General features: G+C 36.8%; 1 protein-coding gene across 3 annotated transcripts in view; it reads left to right on the top strand.

Moving 5' to 3' along the window:
- The window catches only part of NPFFR2 (neuropeptide FF receptor 2), a 44,707-nt gene that overhangs the window by 14,557 nt on the left and 15,803 nt on the right, over window positions 1–14,347 (top strand). The window contains exons 2-3 of one of the 3 annotated variants that reach the window (XM_023637988.2): window positions 2,917–2,982; window positions 13,329–13,654. In XM_023637988.2, the coding sequence (XP_023493756.1) occupies window positions 13,336–13,654 (319 nt within the window). In that variant the 5' untranslated portion in view covers window positions 2,917–2,982; window positions 13,329–13,335. Of the gene's footprint in view, window positions 1–2,916; window positions 2,983–8,607; window positions 13,655–14,347 lie in introns of all 3 variants that reach the window. The other 2 variants (XM_070262361.1, XM_005608726.4) reach the window with 2 other exon arrangements.

Genomic DNA, 14,347 nt, shown 5'->3' with positions numbered 1-14,347 from the left:
AACAGTTCTCAGCTATGAAAGAGGAGAAAAGGATTTCTATTGGGACAAAGGGCTTATAACTTGGATTTTTGCTTTTTATATTTTGCATTTCAAGATTCAGCCACAGGTTTGGTTATTCAATCTTTTTTCTGTTCTTTTTACTCTCCTCTCACTCCTTTACATGACTTAATTTTTTTTCTTTTGTTCAACTAGATAAATGCCTCTTGAGATTATTATAGGATAAAACATTTCTTTTAACTTTAGGATTCTTTCTGCATAATTGCCTGGGCAAATGATGTTCTACTATTACATTTTCCACTTTTTATTGACATAATTACTGACTAAGGAGAGCAACTGAATTATGTAAGTTTCAAGAAATTAAGTCTATGAGACAACTGAGACATCAAGAAGTATTGTTATCTAATTAAAAACAAAAACCTCTCATTACCCTTTCGCCCCACTCTGTAGCACATGATTGCTATAGAGAAGACTAAAATTTGAGATGAAATTCCTGGGTAAAAATCAAGTGACCTTTTGGTAATTTCTAAGACTACCAGTTTAGACATACATGTAGCTTGCCACAGGAAGCCAAAATCTAAGAGAGGAAACAATGGAGTGGAAGGGTGGATATCTTCCTCTTATAAACTGGAAGAGAGCAGGAGCTGTGTCTGACTTGTGTGATACATACTAAGAAGATGCTTAGTAGTGACTGCTGGTTCTCAGTGTGCCCTCACAGGGGCATTGTGAGCATTCCTTATGTGAGATAATGCATACAAGATCACTGAGTACCAAACACATAGTACATGTACAATCGATGTCTTTTCCTTGTGTCCCCTGTTTCTTGTTTGATGATTAAAATATCAATCATTGCTCCCTGTTGAAGCCTAAAAGTAATTTTAAAAATCCATGAACTAGCTTAGATAGGATACAAATATTTAGAACCCCTTTTTTAAAAAAGATTTTAACAACATGGGATAGGTTTCAGCTTTGGAAGCCCTCACGGTCTTCTAAGTAAGTAGTGCTCTGATGGTCCAGAACACAGGTATCATTAACAAGTCTGTATTTCTGTCTACCTATAGGCAGGCTGCACTATTCTAAGCTATTCCTGCCACCCGTAATGTTCTATTTAGACTTCTTAGCATGTAAGTTGATAAACAAAACATTAAGAAGTAAGTCTTAGGAAGGGTATTCTGGAAATTCAGATGCAGAGAAGTAACGTACAATTTTTTAAAAAATTTTCTTACTGATTATAAGGAAACAATCTTATGTCTATTTACTTGAACATTTTAAATTGGTTAACAGAGAAAAAATTTGAATTTGATGGATTGCATTAGTTCTCTTTAGTATTCAGAATACTTGAAAATCACATCACTGTCATTGCATGTATTCTTCAATAGTGGATTCTCTTAAAGAAAGATATTTTGGAAGAATCTTAACAGTTTATTGCTAATGCAGAATAAATAGCAAAATGATTGTTGGTGGAGATTGAGTTGAACATAAGCAGTGTAAGTTGACACAGGGCTTAAGAAAGAGTCTTGCATCCTGTGGGAACACAAAAATATATCTTATAGATGCTTAAACTGTAGATAAACTTTGAAATGGAGATTTAATGACAATTAGTAAATGTTTTTACAAGTCTGTAATTTCCTCATAAATGTCTTCGCAAAATTGGGATAGAAAAAGGAAACAAAACTTAAAAAAAATGTACTTATTATTGGAAGAGGGTTAGACTTCCTCAGAAATACCTGGTGGAGCTGAGAGGCTATTTCATGCTAACACACCTGAGTATTCTGATGTGCGGATTGTGCCCTGAAGGTACATGACAGCTTGTAGGAGTTCAATTTTTAACATTTACCTCTGAGCACTGAAAAATCTAAGTTATGGTCCACACAGCAGCTTGTTAGAAATATAGGTAAGACACACTAGAGCTTCTGTGAATTGCTTCACTAAAAACCTTATCATTTGCCACTGTTGCTAATGCACTGGGAAGAAAATCAAAACAAAATAACATACAAAAAGAAATTTCCATGACCCCTCGTGTTTCCCCTGGAAAGACAGCTATATGATTTTCTACTGCTTTCTATTTGTGGAGATTGTTGCAGGGACAGACAGACTTGGCTAAAAATAAAATCTAGGAAAAGTTAAAACAACTTGAAGTGTCGCTGGTTATTGGAGTTGCTAGGATTCAAGCATTAGTAAACGCTTATCTTGTTTAAATAAACTTTTTTCAGTTGCGACGAGTAAAGTCCTCTCTAAAGGATCCAGGAGGAGAAGATTCAGAGAAATAAGCTAACTTGCTGAATAATAAGTTAGCAGGAATTTGAGAATTTTCTCTAGGCTGGGAATAAAAGGGGATTTGCTTGCTTTCTGGAACTTGTGGCTAGGACTGGTGGAAGAGAGAAAATTGCCTGAATGGGCAGAGTAAGAGCAGTTCCTACCAGTTGAGGTTGAAGAAAAGAAATTTTCCCCTGAGGAAAATATCTCTTCATGGTAGGGGTGGCTGAGAGACTTTAAGAAAAACGCTGTCTAAAGTTCAGTTGAAGGTTGTTTCCATTATTGGTTCTGCTGCAGTTCCCTGGCATCATCCCTGATCAAATAGCCTAACATAAATGTGCTCTGAAAGATGAGAGGGGAGAGACCCAGAAGGCAAAAGGAACGGAGAATTTAATGAGAGCCAGAATCTAGGATGAGAAGGAATCAGATGCCCATTTCATCATTTCATCCCCTTTAAAAAACAAAATTCAACTGAGCAAATTTTGAAGATCTTGTTGACTTTATTCAATGATTCATGGTTCAGGCAGCATCCAATCTGGCAGATAGAAAGAAGCTCCGAAGAGCTATAGAAGGCATGAAATTTTACAGGCAGCAGGGAGCAGGAACAAGGAAGTTATACTGGGCAAGAAATGGATTGATTATTGCAAGGTTTCTTTTCTTTAGGGGCAGGCAGGGGTCTATTGGGCAGATGACCTAACTACTGCTGATCTGGGGATTCCTGATTGACTGGTAAGATTCCATTTCTGGGAGAGCGGAAACTGTGATCAGGTTGTCTCGGTTTAATAAGGTGGGGCTTAGCATAAGTGACTCCATTTTGAGCCTGTTTTTCACACCCCTCAAGAGAGAACTGGATTTTTCACAGTCCATGGGCCAGGGCTCTACATATTTAAGAGAGACATTAACGTACAGGCTTATCTCAGAAATATAGGTAGAAATAAATCATGCGCTTTTTCCTAGCATTTATTAGCCAGTCAGTTAGATAGTTGGTGGTGAATTTCTCGGGCTGCCTGCCTAATTTGTGAACTGAATTGCATATTTATTTAACCCTTTATTTCTAAAATACCCTATTTTTATTTTCTTATCTAAGTGTCTCTAACATATTAGTGAAAATATGTAGTTTTTGATATTTAAGGGAAGATAAATTTTAAGGAAATTTAAGGCAACATATACACTTATATATATGTGTGTTCATATATATTCAAAGACACATATTTATCTACTCATTTATTCATCTGTTTCCTATCTTTTATACCAAAATGAATAAAACAATTATAATTGTTAAAGATTATTATTTCTACATCTTTCTTCTTCTAGAGGCTTTCCCTTCTTTTTTTTTCTTTTAATGAATAAATAATGAAACACAAATGATGGAACCATGTTAACCATAAAATCAATTTTCAGAGGGTACTAAGAAGAAAATAAATCGAAAATCGCAACACTGAGGAGCACCCACTGTTAACCTTTGGTGGACATAACTTCAGATGTATCACATGGTGTGCTGGCTCTGGCTTGTACTGGCCTGTGAGAACTAACTCTGTACATCCCTTCCCACCTCTCATTCAGGGATATTGCCTTGGTAGATTGAAATTAGCCGTGGGGGAGTATTTACACCATGGATATAGGCTACATACCAGGGCTTTTGTTGTGTTTCGGTGGTGGTTGTTTTGAAAGCCAGTTATTAAACATTTACAGGCACACGCACCACTGAAAACATTGTATGGACAGACATAGAATGACAGACATTTCCATACAGAGGCAGACAAAAATTACTTCATGGTATGCATAACATTTTTAAATGTCTTCAATTTTAAAATATTCTTAAATTTTAGAAGAAAAAGAAGTGGAAATGAAATTATAGGAATTGCTAAACTTTATTGCTAAACTTTACTGCGATTTTCCAGTTGGCGGGAAGAACACTATTCTAGACCCTATGTAAGCTCCAGGAAACTCATCCTTTGGAGAGGGGGAGGAGAGAGAGTTCTCCTTCTAGTAGTTTATCCTGAGGACTCTAGACACCTAAGTCTCCCTGGAGTTTCAACTCCATCTCCTTAACTCAGGGAGTCCACTGGGTTCTGCCTGGGTTCCCGTTCTCTGCTCTGTAGCCTCAAAACTCTCTCAAATCAGTAAGATGGGACGGGCAATCATAAGGCTCACCTCATTTTCCTCATCTCTCAGTGATGACTGTCCGTGTTGCCTGATACCCATTGTCTTTCAAACCATTGTCTCAACATATTTTGTCCATTATTTGGTTGTTTCAGGTGGGAGAGTAAATCCAGTCCCTGTTATTCCATCTTGGCTAGAAGCAGAAGTTCCATTTTGCTATTTGTGCAAATATAAGATCTTTTTCACATTGTGTTGATCCTGTGGATGCTTCAGCATTACTTCTGATGATAATCTACCTTTAAAATAGCTGACTGAGATATTAAATAAAATATCAAATGGAGAAGCCTTGATAAAATGAAAGGTGCCAAATAAATATTAGCAATTTTAAGGAAGATGATTTGTAGGTTTGTGATTTGCGTGTGTTCTGGTTTTGGTATAGGCCATGATATCTGTATTTGTCCTTTCAAACCTAAAGCTAAGATTGTAAGGCTCCTCCTGCTTTTCTGTTAGTGTTCATGGAGTGGTCAAGCCTTTAGTTCTGTTAGGGCAGCAAGGATGCATACCCTATTCATAATGTACATTCATCATCAAGCATAGTGTTTAGTAGATAAAAGACACAATAAATATTGTTGAATTAATGTACAGTTTTGAGAACTGCATATTACTGAATTTATATACAGTTTTGAGAGCACTTTTCACAATTAAAATTCTTGAACATCTACTTTTAGTATTGTTTCAAGAGAGCTCCATCAATATCAACTAGGTCTCTTTCCTTTAGAAATATATGATTTTAATGAAGTTTATCCATCTCTAGGAATTTTACAAGAACTAATTAGCATCACATTTATACATGTTAGAAATTTGTGTCCACTCACTTTTATATTCATATATTAAACAAATACATGTTTATATAATGCAAATGGATTTTTTGCCATAAATAAATCACAATGTTAAAAGATTTAAGCTGTTGTGTACAAAATTTAGAAAATAAAAATAATTTTGTTAATAGTAATAACAAAGGCTCTCTTTATTATCTCTAATTAGAAGATTAGATGTTTCTCCTATCAGTTTTCCAAATAATTGGAATTTTCTCTAAATAGAATCAATACTTTGTAAAAGGATTACTTATTTACAATATAATTTTTCTGAAATATATTCCATATATCACTTTCTTCTTAAATAGAGCAATTATATGGGACCATCGTGCAGACTTGTAAACAGGGTAACAAGGAACATTTATCCTCAGGCTGAGGAGATAAAAAGGCCGAGGATTGCCGGGATCTCATAAGTCACCCACTTGCAAGATGGAGGACTGGGGTTCTTGCCCCTCAACTCATGCTTGGAAGAGGGACTAAAGGAGACGTGCAGAGTTTAACATATGTACTTAGTATTCTGGAGAACACAGTGACTTGTGTCAGCCTCACACATCTAAAGTGCCAGGGCCTGGCTGGCTGGTTTGTTTCTCTGATAGAGGAGCAACAGGGTTGGTGGCATTGGCCAACCGACACTCCTGGAGTCTTTCTGGACAAAAGATACATAAATGTTAACTGTGGGCCAGGGGTGATTGACACACCTGGACAGTGGTTAACCCTGATGCTCTACAGCAGAGTGACCTGTAGGATTTCTTGAGGCTGAGGACAAAGCCAGCAGTAGCCAGAGATGAATTTCCTCACATGAAGAGAAACTGCAGATAAGAGATCCACAGTAAGAGTTTAGTGTCTCTGAAGAGCTCAGGAAAGTGCCACAGAAGAAAGAATCAGCTTTAAAACTGTCCAGTCCCAGGAATACCTCAGGACAACCCTAGAAAGAAAAGTAGGACTTTTCCTGCCCCTTTCCACCTGCCTAACCTTGTCCACCTACAAGTCCAGCAAGGATGGGAACTGAGATTGGCAAGATGTGGATGACAATATTGTAGAGCAAGTCAGCAAAGAGAAAAGAAGACAAGGAGGCATCCTTGGTAGAAATTTAAAATTTTGTTTATTACACTAGACTGGACATATTAATTACTATACTATTTTTTATTGTCAGAAAATGATTATAAAAGTAGTAAGACTTCTTCCAAATTTCACCCAGGGGCAAGGGAGAAATTACCCTCAAATAATAAAATTAAAAAGTCAGCAGGATACAAATATAGTTGCTTTTACATTGCATCCTACAAGCCATGCTTGTTCAATGTAGTTGTGATATACAAATAAAATTGTCTCCATTCCACATGCTTCGGAGAATCCAGCAATCACCTCCCCACCCCCCAGCTCCCACACAGTATCTCCAGGAATTCTCTGGATAGATTCGATGCATTCCTCTTCCTGTCTTATCCTTTATACCTGCTTTTTTCTCTCTGCCCTATACTAACAAAGACATTAGAACATTTCCCTTTATATTTGAAAAATATCTCCCACAAAGGCAATTATGTTTAATAGGTTCTTGTTGACAATTTGGGGTTATAGGCAGGGAGTAGTTTTCTGCATAGCACAGAAGTTAGTTTAAAATTAAATATTAGACATGATAGATTCTAGAATTTTCTTGCCCACATCCATCTCATGGAACTCCATTCTGGTCAATTTCCAACTCTTCAAGTTGCCCCCCACCCTCCAGCCATGTTGCTGACTTTCACACTCTTAGAAGACCCCTTTTATACGTTTCCCAACTCTTACAGTTGTTTGTGGAGGCTGGGTCAGGTTACTTAACATCTTATATATTATATTGGGATCCCATTAGCAGCTACCTCATAGTGGGAAGATTCAATGGGCTGACACATATAAAGCAATTAGCATAGTGCCTCACACAGAGTAGATATTAAAATACTCAGAGATAATAAACTACTTAAGGTAATAAGGAATTTAAGGATGATAAAGTACTCACCTGTCTCTTTGGTTATTCTACTCACTGTTATTATGTCCTAGAGGGTAAGGTTGGAGGTGGGTAGTCTCCTTCTCATCTGAAGAGACTTCCTCAAAGCGTTTTCATAAGTGAAACAGTTCTCATCCCAAAAGAACATGCTACCTCCTTGAAAGCAACATTATTTTTTTCTCTGGGACATTTATGTAAAAATGTAAAGTAAAAAAATTGGTAGGAGATGGGCAACTATACTAGATTGTAAGCATATAAGGATATGAATGGTTATTCAATTCAGTGTGCATATTGTATTTTATAGTTAAAACCTGAATTACTTTTTTAGAAATCAGAGATTATACTCATTTTCATGCCTTATTAATAATTTCAACAATATAGGCAACCAAGGAGCTTAATAGAAGAGGGTCTGGGACATTGAGGGTGGCTCCTTAGGACTCCTCTTCTTGCATCAGATGCTCACTCTCAGGCCCAGAGTAAGAGATGAGGTCTCCAGGTAAGGTTTGTGTTATTACCCAACATAACACAGTGAGAGTTCAGCCCATGTAATAGCTCTGTTTTATAGCCCAGCTTACATGACATTTTCTAGGGAGTCATACCTCGTAAGACCATAGATTCTGTGTCTATTTAGTATGAGAAATACTTACACAGGAATATCATATTCAAAACTCTAAGAGAAAAGGCTCATCATCCTACCAAGTATCTTTACTCTATCTTGAGTTCCAATTATTATATCCACAAGAGCATTAGACTGAATCATTGGTCTTCTTTTCTTTCCATGGGGGCATTCTCCAGATGTTTAGGGGAGAAATGGATTACTGAACAGCTGCTTTAACACCTTCAACCAATTCACTCCCCAACCTCAGTTAATACTTCTTTGTTTCTCAAGTTATTATTATTTGTCTTACTACACTTTCCTTAATATTTTAAACAAAGAATAATATTTCTAAAACATTGATGACCATCAAGATTTGAACAGCCCAATGAGGAGCAGGAATAAAGCATGTTCATAGTGACTGTATCTCTTTAAAGGTCTTTTGATATGCTTTTGCCATCTCAATTATTGTTCATCTTCAATTGTGCATAGTTATATGGACTTTCTTATATGATTTGATGGAGACATTTTGTTGAATGTGCAATGTCTCTAAAGTCAAGTTCACTTCCTCCTCTGGACAATGAATTTTAACAGGTTTTGTATCAGTCAGAGGCTTTAGCTCAGCTTCCTAAAGCATTTCCTTATCCTGGGGAGCATCATTTGCCTAAGTCTGGTCTTCATTTAATTCTATCACTGAAATTACAAACACTCTAATACACCATTTAGCTGTGGCAGACGTTTGACACACCAGATATTAGTAAAACTTGCAGTATCACTCTGGGAAACACATCTCTTCTTTTCTTCAGATTACAGATTCATGGGAACCCAATCTTCTTTCTTCAAACAAAAGAAGTCCAAGGGTTTCTCCAAATATTGGCCATTAATCAGCAGCAGATCTGACAGGATGGCACGCCAAAGTCCTCTTACCCTCTTCAATGCTTCCAAACTCTATTTTTTCTCCAACGGAGAACTGGAATCTCTCCTCAGGAAACCTGGACTTCTACAAAGTCTCCCTCATGCATAGGTGTCTTCCCAGTTCAGCACACTCCAGGTTTTCCCCAACTGTGGCTGAGAAGGGCGGGGCCAGTTCACCTGCTCCTGCTGGTTCCACAGCCCAAGTGAGGGCCCCCTGACTACTAAGCGATGCACAGGTGGGCAAGACTCCTCCCAGGTCCCTTGACGTTTGGTGCTAGATCCCACACCTCCCACAGAGGCACTTTTGTTTGTGTATAGGTGCTGAATTTTAGTTGTTAAAAGGGGTGCAAAAAGGAGGGACATCTTATGCTCCACGATACTGATGTTCTAAGGTGATATATTCGAGAGTGATTAGAAAATTTAAATATTAGGCATTATTACTATATGTCTCATAGTTGTTGCCAATGATTCACTCTCAGTTTGAGTATGTGTCGTTACAATATTTCCGTCCTTGCCATTTTCCCTGTCTCTCCTTTTCAATTATTTTAGCAATCTAAGGTGTCATAACTGTTTGTATTTAATTTACTTGATTCAGAATTATTAAATTGGTTACTTCATAACTGTAATACCTTTTAATGATAATCATCAAAGTTTAGTTTAGATAATCCAGCATAGGTGAAGTAAATACTAACATCTTCCTGTCCTTATGTCCTTGTAGAAATACATGGAGGTAAAAAGGGAAAAAGTGAAGAATACAGTAAAATTAATAATAATAACATTAATAATAGAGGCAATAGGGAAAGCCCAAGGAGAGAAGATGACAAAAACAAAGAGTATTGGCCATAGTTGACTTTGTTGTGTCTGGCAGTCTAGGTAGCGCAGGGTTTATTACCGGCTTGGTCCCTTTAATTGAGTGTTTGATGCAAGAATAAAGAATATAAGCTCTTCTTTCAGATGACCAGTTCTCTATATGATATGTATGAAACTGTACATTTAAACCTAATAGGTTAGAGTCTTTATGGGTTCTTTCCTAACTGAAATTTGGGAGACATATCTATTTTAGGTAAAATAATACTATTGCTAGCCAGTATTTGACTTCCTATAATTGTAAATTTATAAGAAGAACTTAAGCTAAGCCATCTGGTTTTATTCTCCACAGTGCGATTCAGATAATGATATGATAATACATTTTTTTAGATAATAAAAAAATCTGTAACAGGAAAAAAGTTGAGAAATATTGATAAGCAAAAAAATATATAACAATGTCCAACCATTCTATCTCCCAGCGTAGTCCACTGTTAGTGTTTTGGTAAGTGTGATTCCAGGCAGGTAAAATTTTCAGATGACTTCCTCCCCTGACTTCTCTTCCTGAAAACCTCAACTTTGTTTCTAAAGGTAAGAGTAAGGGTCTGAATGAACTGTGGTAACTTGGGGTTCTCAATGGAGCTCATGCAGTCCAGCCTCTCTATCTGTTTCCTCTCTGGAGTTGAAGATGAAGGAATGGTAAAGAAAGCCCACAACCAAGTATTTTATTTATCACATAATTTTTCATGTAGAAATAAAAAATATAAGACTAATTAGTGGTAAAATGGCTCATGCTTACCATTCATTTACTCAGTATGTAAAACACTAATTTGTAAAGTTCAGACTTTCTGTTATTAAAAAAGATGTCACATGTTTTTAATGAAATATTCCAAAACCATTGAATCATCAGTAAGGACAGAGTGTAAGTTTGCCTTCCTGCAACTAGTATACACAATTTTCTTACTCTTTATATTATTTCATCTACACAATTAATATGATTTGCAGAGCACACTCTAAATAATTCTGGTCTTAAAGGTATTCAACCAAAGGTTGATTTCATTTAAATCTTTTTAATCAAATGTATAGAATTTTTAAATGCCCAGTCAGAAAGATGCCAGATGCATGAATACCAAAGGGCAGTTGTCCTTGATGTATTAAACTGAAATAAGTGGGCCTCCCTAGGATCAATCAGGACCTGGCTTTTCCCTGTCTCACTACAGTAATACCATGGGTGATGATGTTGTCCCCAAAGTTATATTATTATAAGTCAATCTAATGGCCAAAGCTATGACCTCACATACAAAAATTTTGCAATTGCATGTCAGAAAGAAAGGACACTTAAATACTACACGTTCTTTGGTTGACTCTCTGTATTGCATTTTGTGTGCTGTCTTGCCGAATATAGTTATCAAGTCAATAATAGGAATAGTGAAATCTGTGTTGGCCCCCAAAACAAAATCTACTTTTACTGTTTCAATAATTCAACAGAAGAAGAGGAAAAGAGACACTTCTCTCTCAGGCAAGTGACATGGAGTTTAGTTAATATGCAGGTTGGTTTTGAAAATCTTGTTCCATCTCAACTTTCCTAAGAGCCTTATCTCAACAGATACACCATGGATGCATATCTTCTTTGGAAACATGTGGTTGCTTTAAGCTAGGGTATAAGAAAAAAAGAATGTGCAAATATAAAGCATTATGTCTTATGGTATATTCTACTCCTATGTTTTCCAGCTCTAACTGAATCCACGGACAGATGTCTCTTACCAATAACTTTTAGCTACCTAGTTCTCATTTGTATTTCTAGTGATTCCTTGCCTCAGGTACAAATATCTTCAAATATTTGTGTGAATGCTCTACTTTTGGAGACTTTGAAATGATTTTTATCCAGCTGGTAAGTATTCTCAATGTCAGGTTCTGGGCCACAAAGACATTCCCAACTTGACTCTGTATAGCACAATACATCTAGTCCTACACAAATTCCTTTCTCTTTTTCCTCTCCAAACCCTCACCTCATCCCACACTCACTTTGCTTTTCATTTTTCATTTTTATTTGGGCTTAGGGATATGAAATACAGAAAAGCAGAGATGATTTTTAAGATTAGAGGAAAGGGAAGAAATAAAATGGCAGAATAACGGGAGCTAATGGAGAAAAGTAGTCCCCTTTTATCAACTTATTTTATATTAGTAACTTATCTTGTTTACTCTTCTGTACCTAAAATACGAAGAGAAAACTACCTAAAGTTGCGTATCACAAGTGAATAATACATATCTTAGTCCTTATGCAGTATTTACAAGAATAAACATACTCCCTTAAAATGATACAAATGTGTACTTAGTGAAAGATTGGAAAGTGCAAAGTAATGATGAGGTCACTAAATACTTCAGTCTTCTGAAAACTAGGGTCTGATTATCTACCTGTAGAGATCCATTTGAATTTATCCTCACTGATTCAAAGTCCATGAGACTACTTCAAAAAAGAGAATATGGGAGATCAGCTGTATAAGTCCACTGTCAAATTCATTTTCATTTAAAGATACATATAACCTTCTGTCCTACTAATTTAAAAGGCACACAAAAAAGACTTAACAAGAAGGCCTAGGACTGCTGTGTTTAGAAAGGCCTGCTTGCGAGGTTGGCCCTGTTAGAGTCTGGGAACTTAAATCACGAACAGTCATTTATACTGACATAAAGTTTCCCTAAATGATGAGTGGCTCACTATGCCTAGTCTGTTTGTACAAAGAGCATAGCTCATGCTGCGTGCCGACTTTCCACCTAGGGGTCTGAAATTTTGATACGTGCTGGGAAGAAGGTGCCTACATGACTACTCTTCAATTCAAAACCGTGGGCATTGAGTCTCTAATGAGCTTCACTGGTGGACAACAGTTCACACATTGTCAAACTCACTGCTGGAAAAATTATGCATGCCCTACGTGCCTCCTCTGAGAGAGGGCTCTTGGAAGCTCGTGCCTCGTTTCCTGCAGATTTTACCCCATGTGCCTTTTTATTTGCTGATTTCGCTATAATAAGTATTAGCTGTGAATACACTATATGCTCAGTCCTGTGAGTCCTTCTAGTAAATCACCAAACCTGAGTGTTCCTGGGACCTCTGACACACAAGGGTTGATTGAAATATCCACATTAAGATATACAGATTCTACATAAAGATATTTATTGACTACATGTTATGTAAATGGAATTATATAAGCTAACCAATTATGAAACCAAGACAAGTAACCTAGACCTCTTTTAAGAAATTCACAGTACGATGGCGACTTCAGCATACAGAAGTATTTAAAAAGAATATTCAATTAACTGAGCCAAAACAGGATCAGGAAAATACAATAAGCTTATTTCAGTGGGAGTTTTGAAGATGTAGATACCTCATCTTGTTCAAATTATCAGGAAAGTTAGAGGCACGTAAGTTAGCCTTAATAGAGCAAGTAGGTCTTGACGGGTTACAATATCTGGAGGTAGGAGACAGGGGAATTTTCCAAAATTTCCCTTGAAACTTTGCAAATGAATAGAAGATATGAGAAAGAGGTGAAATAAGAGTATATTGTGGAAATAAAATATAATAATGATTGTTACTTATGGCACAATGTGGAATTTTCAAATGCTCTTGGTTAAAATCCTAATAATTCAAATACTTTATTTATAACTTAGTTCCATGCAAAATTTAAGGATTATTTTAGAAGGCCCAACAAAATTCCACAGGATTTTGAAAGGGCCCCTCTGAAACTCAGGCACAGAATTTATATCCTACTGGTTTCTAATTGGGCTTTTTCTTTTCTGCCTCTCCTTTGTTCAGGTTCATCATGACGGAGAAATGGGACTCAAACTCTTCAGAAAACTGGCATCACATTTGGAGTGTCAATGACACCAAGCACTCAGATATCAATATTTTCTATGTAAACTACTATCTTTATGAGCCTCGAGTGGCAGCAATCTTCATTATTTCCTACTCTCTGATCTTCTTCCTGTGCATGGTGGGAAATACAGTGGTTTGCTTTATTGTCATGAGGAACAAACATATGCAAACAGTCACTAACCTCTTCATCCTGAACCTGGCAATAAGTGATTTACTAGTTGGCATATTCTGTATGCCTGTCACGCTGCTGGACAATATTATAGCAGGTATGTTGACTTGCGTGCAGTGCAAAGGTGATATGAGGAAATGTTTGTCCCATGTCTCTGCAGCCATGGCAGTGTCACCAATTCATTCACAAGTATTTATGGAGTTCTAAGAACTGCTCAGGTACCTGTTCTCATGGGGTCAACATTCTAAAAGAGGAGAAAGACAATAAACAAATAGATATACAAGTACTCAGAGAATAATAAGAATTACGGAGAAAAATAAAGCAAGTGACAGAGATGAAGAGTGGAGGCTGTTATTTTTATAGTGTTCACTGAAGGGCATCAGAGAATGAGATCTGGCACTTCTTACCAAAGATCTTGAATTTGCTTAATACAGTTCAGGGCACATGCAATGTGGTAGAAATATTATTGAGAATATTATGGACTGTAAAGTTCAAGGAACTGGTAAGTCTGTTTTCAATTGATGCAATGTATTCAATCTAACATAACTAGATATTTAGGCCTTTTTGTGGTTAGCTAGGGAGAGTTCCAACAGTTTTTGATGGAAGATGGAGCAGCAGTCCCAATGATTTCTCAAAAGGCGACAGTTTCATCAGTGGTAATTTGCATATGCAACATAAATAATGGCTAGGGTACTACCCTAAAGTGCTTCTGGGCTTACGTTACTACTACTTCTTTAGCACTACCTTAGACACTCTGGAAGTACAGAACAGTGTATCTCCAGCTCCTGAC

Source organism: Equus caballus, chromosome 3, assembly GCF_041296265.1.
Source record: "Equus caballus isolate H_3958 breed thoroughbred chromosome 3, TB-T2T, whole genome shotgun sequence".
Classification (NCBI taxonomy): Eukaryota; Metazoa; Chordata; class Mammalia; order Perissodactyla; family Equidae; genus Equus; species Equus caballus.
This window is presented reverse-complemented; position numbering and strand designations above follow the sequence as displayed.